The 13,939-nt window shown below is 39.9% G+C and overlaps 2 protein-coding genes across 9 annotated transcripts in view; one reads left to right on the plus strand and one right to left on the minus strand.

The window, feature by feature from the left end:
• The window catches only part of aagab (alpha and gamma adaptin binding protein), a 33,491-nt gene extending 23,071 nt beyond the window's left edge, over positions 1 to 10,420 (minus strand). Inside the window, exons 1-2 of the mRNA XM_078427567.1 lie at positions 10,385 to 10,420; positions 9,379 to 9,568 (exon numbers count right to left, since the gene is read on the minus strand). Coding sequence (XP_078283693.1) covers positions 9,379 to 9,445 — 67 coding nt within the window. The 5' untranslated portion in view covers positions 9,446 to 9,568; positions 10,385 to 10,420. The remainder of the gene's footprint in view (positions 1 to 9,378; positions 9,569 to 10,384) is intronic.
• iqch (IQ motif containing H) overlaps positions 9,908 to 13,939 on the plus strand; it is a 121,998-nt gene continuing 117,966 nt past the window's right edge. For 7 of the 8 annotated variants that reach the window (XM_078427556.1, XM_078427559.1, XM_078427558.1 and 4 more), the window contains exons 1-2: positions 9,908 to 10,030; positions 12,533 to 12,655. In XM_078427556.1, the coding sequence (XP_078283682.1) occupies positions 9,977 to 10,030; positions 12,533 to 12,655 (177 nt within the window). In that variant the 5' untranslated portion in view covers positions 9,908 to 9,976. Of the gene's footprint in view, positions 10,031 to 12,532; positions 12,656 to 13,939 lie in introns of those variants that run through there. The other variant, XM_078427563.1, reaches the window with a different exon arrangement.

Consider the following 13,939-nt stretch of genomic DNA (forward strand, 5'->3'; position numbering starts at 1 on the left):
ACATTTCCACCTCACGGCTTAGCAATGCTTTTGCCACATGTTTTTGCCAAACGCAATAGTTTTTTGTTGACAGTAAAAAATAGTTTTGGCCATCAAGAACTAACCAAAACTTTTCAAAATTAATCAAAAATTGAGAAATTCCATCAATGCACTTTTTCTAAACGAGTAATCCCATTAGGCATATAATTTGTTAAACTACCCAACTTTTACTTCAAAGCAAGGCAAGGTACTGTATATCAAATGGATTTGCAAGCCATGAGACCATAGCCACCTTGTGGAACTGAAACAGAATAATACAGATAACATACAGCGCCAGTCTGGTTAGTCAGGTGAACTGGACTTGAAATGTACAGCTGTGTCTAGTCTCCATCCCTTGCCATTGGACCACAACCTAGCACTGTCACAACAATGTGGCTGTTGTTCTGCATTAGTCACCCAGCATTAAAATAAATCATGTATAAGCATTTCCCCTGTAGTGGAAACACCTCATACCTCAAACATCTTAAATGGCAGCAGAAAGAAGCTAATGTATTTTGTTTTTAAATATGTAGGTGAGCTTTATGGAAGTTTCACTTAGGCACATTCAGTGCTTACACCTGGAAAATATTCTATTTACTATCATTCACATTTCTCAAAGAATAAATGCATTTACTTGTAAAAACAAATGCTAGTTGCTTTGCACTTTAAATCAACTGAGCACGATCACTTACTCATTCAGGTGACAGAGAATCCAGTTGCTTGTCATTTAGTTCTCCATTAGCTTTCATTTTGACACCTCCCAATGATTCAAAGGAAAGGTTAACAACCAGGAACATTAACTCAATCTTTCCCTGCCCTGGGTATCTTCAGCATATTTTATCATTTCAGATTTCTAGCAACCATTGTGTTCTACAATTCAGTTTCAGCATTTTATTTGTTTTCCACTGTCTTCATTCAATTTTAGTTATTCTCCTTTAATATTAGGCAGATCACCTGCAATTGACAAATTGTCATCTACTCTCAGCCATCACCACCATTTGCAAAGCTCAGCCTCCTTAGACTCTACTTTCTGTCAGATATTCCTTTTGTTCCCTCCACTTTTCCTCTCCCCACTCCTCCACAGCATAAAACTCATTATTTTCTAATTTTTCCTAATGAAAGACTATCAATTCAAAATATTGACAGTTTCTCCCTCCCTGTGCTTATAATTTCATTCATGAACCAATAACGTGCAGCATATAATCTTCATAAGTAGGAACCTAATACAATGCGAGGACATCAAAGAACCAAAATCAATTTTCCAACAGAAATTTTTAATATGACCTTCCTTTCTGTTTTGTTTTCAGCAATAAATTTTAAATGAAAACCAGTATTCCCATGATGATGCTCTGGGCAAATTATGGCATGCGAAAATCAGAGGTATCACACCACATAACAATTCTGCTAAAGTAGTTTTGTTCTCTTAAGGTCACAAAGTCTAACTGTATACAGTGCAGTTTTTGGCAAGGAATCCCTTAAAGTGGAAATTACATAATGTCAGAAAAATGTTTCAAATACAAAACCAGAAAAGATAGTGTCATGTTTTTGTGCTAGATACATTGTTGAATATTAATTTCCCAGTATGGAAATTTACCTCACAATGTCTTTTAAACCCCATTTCAAATTATTCCCTTACTAAATTAATTCAAATAAACTAGCTAAGGTGCAGCCTAAAAAGCTATTTAACTTTCCTATTCCAGCAATATGCTCTTGTCGTCCCTGGGAATCTCTTCTGCAGTGCTGCCTTTAGTATTTAGCCAGTATAACATTATCACTTGGTGGGGAACAAAAAAATCAACAAAATTTGTTTACTAAATGTACCCAACAGGAACAGTGAAAATGTAATACTGGGCTCCTGATTAGATTGGTCCATTGTAAAGATGGAGACAATTGGAGATGATGGATTGTTAGCTTCATTAGTTCAACTCTAATCTCAGAGTCAAATCTCACTAGGGTATAACATTATTTATGTAAACAACAGTCCCAGGGAATTTTCTCTTCTGGAGAAGAACATAAACCCTTTTTCTATTACGTAGCTTCCAGGAAGATATCAGGAAAAGAGCAGGAACCTTTGTTGGAACAGGACTAACAATAGCTGTTGTCAAAAAAGGATTAACTAGCCATTCCGCTTAAATCTGGTTGATGAGATTTATTGCATGCAGAATGTCTTACACGTGTATACAAATAGATTGAAGAGCTCGCAAACGTTTTATGAATTCATCTAAATAGTATTTTGACACCCAACATGTTGCACAAGGACACATTTATTGGGTTTTTTCTCCTAAGCTAGTAAATGTATTTCATTATGAGGACCAATTCCCTTAAGTTTAGCTTATACTTTATTCACAATACTCTGCAATAGCAACTTGACAACCAGTTTTCATACTTAAAGCCAACTCAAGTTACATCAAATTAGGTGAAACATTTACCAAGGCTAACTTTGGCTTGACATATCTTTGCAACCTAAGCCAAACCCTGTAACAGATTTTAAATAAAAATAAAATAATGCCTATCATGTTTCACTTGGCTGGGCCTAATTTACAAAAGCACTCGGGCATTTCATTTATGGTCCAATTTTGTTTTACTTCACGTTTGCAATTTATCACTCTAAACATTTTCACAGCAGCACTGGCTTGTTTTAGTACAATAATAATTTTATTGCATGCAGAATGGCTCACATATGTATGCGAATAGCTTAGAGATTTACATAAAGCAAAATCAACTTCAAACCTGATAACTGCAACCAAATTTGTCAGGCATTTTTTTCTCCATTACTGAAGTGGGCAGGTTTTGTAAAAGGCATTAAGCTAGATGCGAAGAACTCATTCAAGTAACCATTCTTTGGATATTCATGAAGGAGAACAAAGCCTAGCCTATCTTATTAACTATTCACAATGATCTATTGTAAAACATTTGCCTACAATCAGAGGGAATGCAACTTTAAAGTATTCCTTTCCATTCCAACTTTTACATCCTGGTTTCAAATGGTACTCCAAGTCTGTCCTGAAATGTTCCTGGAACTGTGACATGATCACTGCCTCCAATCACCCAGCCATCTCATACCCAACAATGATCAACCAGCATGCTTACTCCAACATAACTGCAGAAAAGTAGCATGTAATCATCCAACTGGCGATTTTTGCCAGTGGAACGGATTAATTAATTAATTATTTTCATTGGCAAAAATCACCAGTTGTATGATTGCTTGCTTTTCATTCAATCCCTCCCCCCCCCGTCATGTATACATTTTATAACTAGTAAACAAAAAAAAATAGGAAGTAGTTGTGGCAAGTTTATAACAACATTTAAAAACACTTGGATAGCGATATGGATAGGAAAGGTTTAGAAGGATATGGGCCATATGGGACTAGCCTAGATGAGGCATCATGGTCAACATGGATGAGTTGCAGTGAAGGGCCTTTTTCTGTGTTGTATAACTATGACACCAGGATCATGGTGCTTTCAACGGTAGATGGAGAGAAAATAATCCATCTGTATGATTCAATGCAAGAACTGTGAAATCAGGCATAATTGCTGCTTGTTTTACACTTTGGTGAATATTGTTCAAACAACAAATAGATGCTGTCTATTGAGGCATAAAATTACATACGATTCATGGATAAAAGAGATATCAGATGATGCCTGGTATCTGCAGGGCAAAACAAAATTTATATATTTCGGCCAGAAGCATCGAGAGAGAAAAAAAAAACAGGTATTGATGTAATGGATACCAGTTTATTCCACTTTCAAAAATAGATTCCTCTGCCGTCAGTAAACCTAAAGAATGCTGATTATCACATGTCAGCATTTCAAAGCCAGGCTTAAAAGATGGCAAAGAAACCATGGGCAAATAGTAGGAGACGATCATTCTAATAACATCAAGCAAGGCTATGGAGGACTTCAAGGTAGGGAAATAAACAGAACCTCAATCACGTAGATGGAAAAAAGTGACTGTCTCCAATTTATAGCAGCATGTGTCAAGACCAATGTCAGCACTAAACCAACATCAACTTGCCATTAATTTTACCAAGGCTGACCTTTATTTGATGACACAAGACTTTAGTAGAGCTCTCAAGAAAACAGCTCTCATGTATAAACCATGCTATTGGGAATTAAAGATAACCGATTTTACCCTGTGCAGTTTTTGTAATAAGATTACTGATTTACTGTAAACCACTGATTTTAATAAGAAAAAGTTACAGAATCAGCAATAAATCTTACAAGAATACACAAGTTTCAATACAGCCGATGACAATAATAATGGGATACGTGAGATTGCATTTACATCATAATTGGAGAACTTTAGTCAAAGGAAGAGAATGGAAAGGTCGGTTTGTTTCCCGTAGACTGAAATAGGCTGAGGGGGCGACCTGACCCAGAGTTAAAATTAAAATGAATGGAGGCACAGACAGGGTAGATAGAATATGTTTTCCTCATGATAGGGGCATCAAAAACAAGAGGGCACAGTATAAAGATGAGAGGAAGGAGTTTTCAAAGGGATTTGAAAGGAATGCTTTTTAAATAACAAAGAGTGGTGAGAACTCTGCCAGGAAATGGTAGACTCAGTTATAATCACTACATTTCGATAGGCACCAAATATCTGGTATACAGAAGGATATGGATTTAATGCGGCTGAACGGAATTAGTATAGCCGGGCAAAATGATCAGCATGGACATGGTGGGCCCAAAAGTCTGTTTATATTTTGTATAACTCGGACTTTTATTTTCTGGATTCACCGAGTATATTTACTTGTAAAACATTCCATTGACAACACAAACATTGATATTAAAGGCACCCTTATCAAATATTAAAATTATCTGAAAATTTATCCATAATTCCAGAATTGATCTAAAATTCAGACAAAAGATCGGCCGTACTACTGTCCTCCTGAGGGACTGAATATATTAATTAAGTGGAAATTTCTGTACCATATATGAATGTATATAAAATTGGCCTAATTTACAAAGTGAGGATCTTAAAGGGCCCAAGTTACAAATAACCTAACTTATCCTCAGCCACCGGATGCAATAAAATGCGATATAAGGCACCCAAAGCATACTCAGCAAGTCCAGAAAGGGCACTTCACTATTAAAAAAATAATCTTACATGTAATCACTTCGTAATTTTGGAAAGATTACAGCCAATGTGTCCAATGAACAGTAATGAATAAACTTGTAAGATCACTTATTTTTTATGTGATTCTGGGTTAAACATCAGAGATGTGGACAAAGTTTCCTTCTGCACAGTCACATCAAGCTTTTGTATATCAGATACTTCTGTCTACAGCAATACATTAGGGTCCCTTCATAGATTAATTAAAAGATGTCTAAATCGCCACCCTTATCCGTAATTATCTTTTTCTAAAAGAAAATCATTCACTCACTTGATATAGGTGTCAATGTGAAGAGGATTTATTCCTCATTTTGAATGGCCAAAGGTGGGAAAAATCATCCCAAACTGCCCATAACACTTTTGGTACATATATAGAACAGACTAGATATGGATGCAATTTCTTTTTTCATTCTCTCAAGGACATGAGAGAATTAGACGAGTTTTTCTTTGACAATCCATAGCCTACCTGGCCACACAATGGCTGCCTCACCAATGGTCTGTCTCCATCTTTTTCATTCTTTGTGTTTTTAGTTTGTTCTAAAATGTATGTTTTAGCTTATCTTTAGTTTTGTATTAGTGGGGGGTGGTGGTGGAAACTTTTTTTATCTCTTTCCTCGACGGAGAAGCAACTTTCTCTGTGTCGTGTCTCCGTCTGCACTGCGGCCTAACATCGTGCAGTTGGCGGCCTCTTGTTTGGGACTTCTAGAGCTCCAAAATCACGCAACCTGCGGACGTTAACATCTTGGAGAGGGTGATCCCTTTGCCACGGGTCGGCCTTTGGTGCTCCAACCTGCAGACTTTAACTTCGTGGAGCCGCTGTCCCTGGATGATGACCGGCTTCATGAACTCCAAGCCGCAGGGGTTTCGACCATTCCGATGCGGGAGCTTAGACCATCCCGGTGCGGGAGCTTAGACCGCCCCGACGTGGGAGCTCGATCGCCGGCTGCGGATGGTTCGACTCCCCCGACCGTGGGAGGAAAGGAGGAAAGAAGATAAGACGTTATTGCCTTCCATCACAGTGGGGAATGTGGAGGAGCCTCCCTGAGGTGGATGTTTATGTTAAAATTTTATGTAGTTGTGTGTCTTGTTGCTTTTTTGATACAACTGTATGGCACACCAAACTCCTCGTATATTGCAAAACATATTTGGCTAACAAATTATGATTATGATTAATGTTATCAGGTCCATTTTTGTTCCTTAAATTCCAGACTTATTTAATTACTCAAATTAAAATACTCAATTGCCATGGTAGGGTTTGAAATAAAGTCTCTTCTTCATTGGTCTAGATCTTTGGCTACTTGTCCAGTAACTTAATCAACATCACCATCAGAACAAAATATCAACCACATTAGTGGGCTTGCAGGCACAGTAAGGCCAGCTGAGTTCGGGCTCGAGTCGGAAGGAAATTAGCATAGAAACATAGAAAATAAGTGCAGGAGTAGGCCATTCAGTCCTTCAATTCAGCACCGCCATTCAATATGATCATGATTAATCATCCAAAATCAGTACCCCATTCCGGCTTTTTCCCCATATCCCTTAGCCCCAAGAGCTAAATCTAACTCTCTCTTGAAAACATCCAGTGAATTGGCCTCCACTGCCTTCTACGGCAGGGAATTCCACAGATTCACAACTCTCTGGGTGAAAAGGTTTTTCCTTATCTCAGTCCTAAATGGCCTACCCCTTATTCTTAAACTGTGACCCCTGGTTCTGGACTCCCCCAACATCGGGAACATTTTTTCCAGCATCTACCCTGTCCAATCCCTTAAGAATTTTATATGTTCCATAAGATCCCCTCACCCTTCTAGATTCCAGCGGATACAAGCCCAGCCAACGCATTCTTTCAACATATGTCAGTCCCGCCATCCCGGGAATTAACCTGGTGAACCTACGCTGCACTCCCACAATAGCAATAGTTTCCTTCCTCAAATTAGGAGACCAAAATTGCACACAATACTCCAGATGCGGTCTCACCAGGGCCTTGTACAACTGCAGTAAAAGCTCCTTGCTCCTAAACTCAAATCCTCTCGCAAAGAAGGCCAACATGCTTTCTTCAATGCCTGCTGTACCTGCATGCTTGCATTCAGTGACTGATGCACAAGCACACACAGGTCTCGTTGCACCTCCTTCTCCTAATCGGACACCATTCAGATAATAATCTGCCTTCCTGTTCTTGCCACCATAGTGGATAACCTCACATTTATCCACATTATACTGCATCTAACATGCTTCTGCACACTCACCCAACCTATCCAAGTCACCCTGTGGCCTCATAGCATCCTCCTCACAGCTCACACTGCCACCCAGCTTTGTGCCATCTGCAAACTTAGAGATATTACATTTAATTCCCTCGTCTAAATCATTAATATATATTGTAAACAACTGGGGTCCCAGCATCGAGGCACCCCACTAGTCACTCACTGCCTGCCATTCTGAAAAGGACCCGTTAATTCCTACTCTTTGCCTCCTGTCTACCGACCTGTTCTCTATCCATGTCAATACCCGACCCCCAAAACCATGTGCTCTAATTTTGCACACTAATAACTTGTGAGGGACCTTGTCAAAGACTTTTCGAAAGTCCAGATCTACCACATCCACTGGCTCTCCCTTATCCATTCTATTTGTTACATCCTCAAAAAAATTCCAAAAGATTAGCGAGCATGATTTCCCCTTCATAAATCCATGCGGTCCCGTCATTGCTTTCCAAATGCGCTGTTATAACATCTTTAATAATCGACTCCAGCATCTTCCCCACTTAATTAGCAACTTAATTATTATTGTTGAAGCAATCCAATGGTTTATGACCACTTTTACTGACATTAGCATTTTAATTTAGTTGAAGATCTAAAGATCTAGAAGAAGATCTAGTTGGATTTGAATTCCCATCCCTGGATCAATAGTCCAGGTCTCTAAATATTAATAATCAACCTACTCATAGTTACTGGACCAGTAACTTGCAGTTAGTAGTCACTGTGTCATCATCCGTTTCAATGATGATGAGGGATATATAGTAGCCAGGACAACACTGGTAACACTGCTCTTCACAAAACAAGTTGCTTATCTTCCCAGGACGGCAGATTGATCCACAATTTAGCATGGTATCAGAATGTAATAATTTGTTTCTATAAAGAATGAGTAATGTCAGTATAGACTAAATAGTAGTGTTTTAAAATAGGTGCAAGAGCAGAGGGATGTCAGCGTAAATGTGCATAAATCCATGAAAGTGGCAAGATACATTAACAAAGTGATTAATAAAGCACAAAGAATCACATAGAGTATAAAAGTATGGAGTTTATGTTAAATCTTTCTGAAGATTTAGGCCACAACTAGAATGCTTCATCAACCTGGTCACCAAGAAAGATAAAAAACAAAATAACCAGAATAATGTAACACAAGGGATTTCATCCAAAAAAATAAATTGAAAATAAGGTTGTTCTTCTTAGGGCAGATATTGCGAGATTTAATTTAGATGTACATAACAATGACTGGTCTACAATGGATGAATAAAAGGAAACTATTCACATCAGTGCTTAGAGTTAATGAAAGCAAGGGAGCCAAACACTTTCTTCAGCAGTGTTCACCTGACTCACTACTTTTGAGGAACAATGCACCTGTACTCCAAGATCTCTCTGTTCTGCAACACTCCACAGGGCTTGCTTAAAGGGCCAATGACTCCGAATTAAAGCGAAGTATGAAAGCCACAGAGCAGATGACAGCACTGTTTTTTGGACAGTGGTACTGACTTTTTGTGCGTAAGGGTGATGGAAACCACGAGTCAGAAACATCAAAAGGGAATGGAGGGAAAATAACTCATGGGGCAGAGGCAGAACCTCTTACCTGGCTTTTAAAATGGCAGATCCAGAAAAGGGAGCAATTAAGGATGAACAATAAACGCTGGCTTGGCCAGCAACATAAACGCCTCATAAATGAAACAAAATTGGCGCTGGTGTTTCCTCGTGAATCATATTTTAAAAATACGCCATTAGCTGGGAGGGTTCCAGATAGAAGCTGGATACCATAACATTTATGAACAATGTTACAATTATTAAACAACGTAGCCTTCTGGAGAAAATAGGATTGCTCTGTCTATGAGAAGGCACTGACACGATGGGCCTAATGGCCTCCTCCGATGTTTTCAGGCCTGGTGGAGCTCGCGGGGCCGCCTGTTGTAGCCGCTAAATGTAATTACCCGGACGAGGCGAGGAACATACTCAGGGTCCAGTCCCCCCCACGACCCGTCCCTCGCTTACCTCTCACCAGCGTCTCCTCCACGAAAGCCGGGCAGCAGCTCAGCAGCAGGACGCTCGGAGCCTCCATCCCCGGCGGCCAACTCTGACCTCTCACCCTGGCAACGCCGGGCGGGCTCGGGCCCAGGCCCAGGCTCCGCCTTAGCAACGGCCCCAAACGCAGCCTCTCTGTTTCGCAGCCAAAACCCACCACCTGAAATAAACATCGCTGCGGTCTTTTAAAACACACTCTTTAACCGACGTTTTTATTTCCAGCATTTGTCGGTCCTTGAGCCTCCACTTGGCAAACTCTGAGGGAGGAATGCACCACTCTGCTGCCGGGGGTGGACACATATTCTAGGCACTTCGTACAAGCACACGAGACGCTTGAATGAACCGCAGAGATTTTCTGCTTAAATTTTCACGTTTTATAAAATGCCTGTGCAGGATGTGGGGTCCAGGTGTGAAATGTGTGCTGATTACTGAGAGCGTGTGGGGGGGATCGCCCCATCTATTTAGCCCGGTGACAGGGGTTGTGTTCGGTTGCTATGGGAACGCAGCTGGCCTGAGGGTGAAGATGGAGAGGTGGTGAGAGCAGCGGGAGGCTGCGCCCCCCCCAAACATGGCTAAACACGCCACTAAAGCCCGCTCCGATGTGGGGCACATCCTGGTGCAGGTACTTGTACATCTGGGGGTGGTTCCTGTGGTCGCCAGTCCGTCCAGCTTCTCTCTGGTCCAGACGCTGCACTACCTGGTTGGTCTTTCTCGGCCGTGTCTTCCCACACCCCCACTGCCCATGTCCCAGCACAACCTGAAAACAATGCAAAATGTGCTGGAGTGATCAACTGTGTTTCTCCAGCACTTTGTCGCATGACCCGCTTAGTTACTTCAGCACTTTGTGCCTTTTTTTGTAAATCCCGTGTATCTACATCCTAGTATAACCTGGCCAGTCTCTCTCGGCTGAACCTTCCCAACCCCCCACTGTCTATGTCTCAGTGCAGCCTGGCTGGTCTCTCTTGGCTGAACTTACCCAAGCCCTCCCCACCTGTGTTGCAGCTCGCACTGACTCCCATTCAGCCTTGCACTCGCCCTGTTCTCTGGCTTCAATTTAAGCAACGCCTTGACTTAAACACATCATCCCTTTTCAAACCCTTTAGTAGTCCTTTTCTTTCTCGATACTCCATCTCAGGCTGAGATATCAGGTGTCCACTGATCAGTCCTTAATATAGTTGCTCCAGCACTGGCAACTGTGCCAAGACTAAAATGTAGGTATTATGTCCTTATGAATCTCTTTTATTCCCCCCTCCCCCTTCAAAACTCAAGACTAGTATTTATGTGATTCATTCTCATGTTTTCCTCTATAACGGTTCTAGTTAGTGCCTTTGGAATCATCACAACATTAAAGATGCTTCATAAATTTTTATTTTGTTTAGAATAATACCTTTTCAAAAGGACATTTGACAAATATTTAATAGGAGTGGTGTGGGAGGGTAATGATCCATTGGAAAAGACCAATGGTGATATGGTGATTAGAACAAATCTATATACTAAAACTCTTGTTTGTTTGTTTGTTTGTTCCTGAACTATAGCTAAAACAGTACACGATAGTGCGACAATTTTAGGCCCACCTTACTCACTGTCATCCCTTTGGTCCTAATGGAAGAAGTTTCATTGAAATCGGTGTTATATTTTTAAAGTTATTCACATTTTAAAGTTTAAATCTATCTCCTAGGGAGGGAGGGAGGGGGTGGAAGGAAGGGGGGAGGAAGGAGGATAAGGGGGGTTGAGGGGGATGGAGTGGGGGGGGAGGGAGGGGGAAGAAGAGGGAGAGGGAGGAGGAGAGGGTGCTGCACCAATGCAGGAGAGGTTTGGGCCCGACTTGGTCTAGTTAGATATATATCTTTAAACATTGTGGTTAGCTAGCCATTGAAAAGCTCTGAAGCAATTATGAGGATGACCAACTTTGCATTATTTGCAGTAAGATCATTTACCTGTTTTATAATGTTTCATTATCTTGGAGGAAATATTCTATTATTTGAGATAGTGGCAGTAAATTGTATATTTTGCACTGATATAACCAGCATCGAAAGTCCAGGTTAACATCAGCAAAAATATTCCGCGAATTGTTAACTGGTTAGACATTTAAAAGCACACACTGGAATAACACATAATTTCAAGGGAGTACCAGTTTAGTTTGGATGCTGTTATACTGTTCCATCCAAAAAGGTGTATTTCTTGAAATAATGATATGGGATTTAATACTTGGATTTCTATAGCACCTTTCACAACCTCAAAGTATTCCAAAGCACTTTGAAATGAATATTTTGAAGTAAATTCGTTCTTACAATGTGGCCAATTTGTGCACAGCTAAGATCCCATAAACATCAATCAAATAACTATCAAATAATCTCATGTTAAGCAGGGATGACTCTACCCTTATTTAAAATGGTATCATGGAATATTTTACATCCATCTGCCAATACAGGTAGAGTTTTGGTTTAAAAAGACAACATTTCTGTCAGTACAACACTCCCTTCAATATAGCAAAAGTAGGCCAGATTTCTGTGCTCAAAGTTTGCAGTAGAATTTGAACTCATAACTTTGTGACCAAGAGGTAAGGGTCGTACAATCTGAGGACCAGCTAAGAGATAATAAAGTTAGATACAGGGAACTGCAGATGCTGGAATCTTAACCAAAACATAAAGTGCTGTAGTACCTCAGCAGATTAGACAATATCTATGGAGGATTGATGACGTTTAGAGTTGGCTCTTTTCTTCAGATTAATTATGGTGGGGGTAGGGGTGAGGGGTAAAATCTGGAAAAGAGCTAGGCCGGAAGGAAGTGGGACAATACCTGACAAGTGATATAAGAAAATAACTGCAGATGCTGGTACAAATCGAAGGTATTTATTCACAAAATGCTGGAGTAACTCAGCAGGTCAGGCAGCATCTCAGGAGAGAAGGAATGGGTGACGTTTCGGGTCGAGACCCTTCTTCAGTCTTTTGTGAATAAATACCTGACAAGTGATAGTTGGATACAGGTGATGATGGGTTGATTGGTACGGATGAAGTAGGTGACAAAGGCTTGAGATGAAAGGGAGACAAATGAGTGTCAGATGAGGAAAGAGAAGATAATATTTCTTCTGATGATTGCTTGTTCATTTCTTTTTTCTCTTTAGGTTCAAGAAGATCTTAAGGAACTGAAGGAAAATCTCTCACATATAAAAATACAAAGTGATGGACAGACAGTGGATATTCAGTCACTTGAAACAGCCATACACAGAACTGAAATTGGGCTGAAGGTCAGTGGAATTCAATATGTATCTACTGATTAATAAATAATAAAGGTGTAGAGTCATACAGCACAGAAACAGATCCTTTGGCCCAACTCGTCCATGCCGACCAAGATGTTATAGTCCCTGCATCGACTACATCGTAGCTCGTTCCATATACACACTGAGTGAAAAAGTTACCTCATCTTGCCCCTCTCACCTTAAATAATAGTAATAGTAAAATAATAATTGATAAATGTAAATCAGCTAGAATATTAAATAAAAACACAAAAACAAATCATTACACATGATGGATTAAAAGCACAAAATGCCAGAACTATTAAGTAAATCAGACAGCATATGTGGAGAGAGGATTTTATTTCAAGTGAAAGGTCATTAACCAATGTTTCTCTTCCCATAGATCCTACCTGTCCCACTAAATTAATAAGTAGTTCGTCTTAAAGCATGAATGTTAAAGAGATTTAATCCAGGCATTTAGGGTTGCTAAGGTTTTCAGAAAATAAGTAAAGAGCTTTCAGTTGTGGGTGGGTCGATAACCAGCGGGCACAAATTTAAGGTGATTGGCAAAAAACCAGAGGCAACACGAGGAAAACTTTTTTATATGGTGAGTGGTTGGAGTTTGGAATGTGCTGTGTGATAGGGTGGTGGAAACTGGCTCAATATTAGCTTTCATAAGGGATTTTGATGAATACTTGTAGGAAAGGAAAATTGCAGGAATTGGGGAAATAACCAAGGAAAGGACTAACTGGATTGCGCTTTTAACAAATTCTTGAAGGATTGACAGCCTCTCTCTGTAGTATTCATTTATGAATATGTAGAATTAGTTGGCTGGAAAAGAAAAAGAGAAATGAAAATAAATGGAAAAATAGAATAAATAAGTAGAACCATTCCTTTTTGTCAATTTAATATTTCTTTTGAATGAGGTACTTCCAGACAGGACTTGGCACCTACTGTATTAAAATGATTTTATTAGTTTAAAAAAAAAGTGCAATGCATCCTTGCAAAAGCGGCAAGAAGCCAAGTATTAGTTCCACACGAAGCCTTCAGTTGGGAAACTTGTCCAGGGACAAGCAGATGGGACAACCAACTCCCCCTGCTGGTGTGGCAAGAAATTAGTCTTGTCAGTAATGGGCATGAACAAATCAGGTAAGAAAACGGATCAGGTGTAGAGTTGAGAGGTCCCCAAAGATGTTTGAAATACACAGGATAAAGATGACTTTTCCTGGGGATTTATCTCATAATTTCAGACCTGAAAACTGATGTTAGCCTGCTAAAATAGTTTTGTTAGTTGTT

The sequence above is a fragment of the Rhinoraja longicauda genome, chromosome 33 (assembly GCF_053455715.1).
Source record: "Rhinoraja longicauda isolate Sanriku21f chromosome 33, sRhiLon1.1, whole genome shotgun sequence".
Classification (NCBI taxonomy): Eukaryota; Metazoa; Chordata; class Chondrichthyes; order Rajiformes; family Arhynchobatidae; genus Rhinoraja; species Rhinoraja longicauda.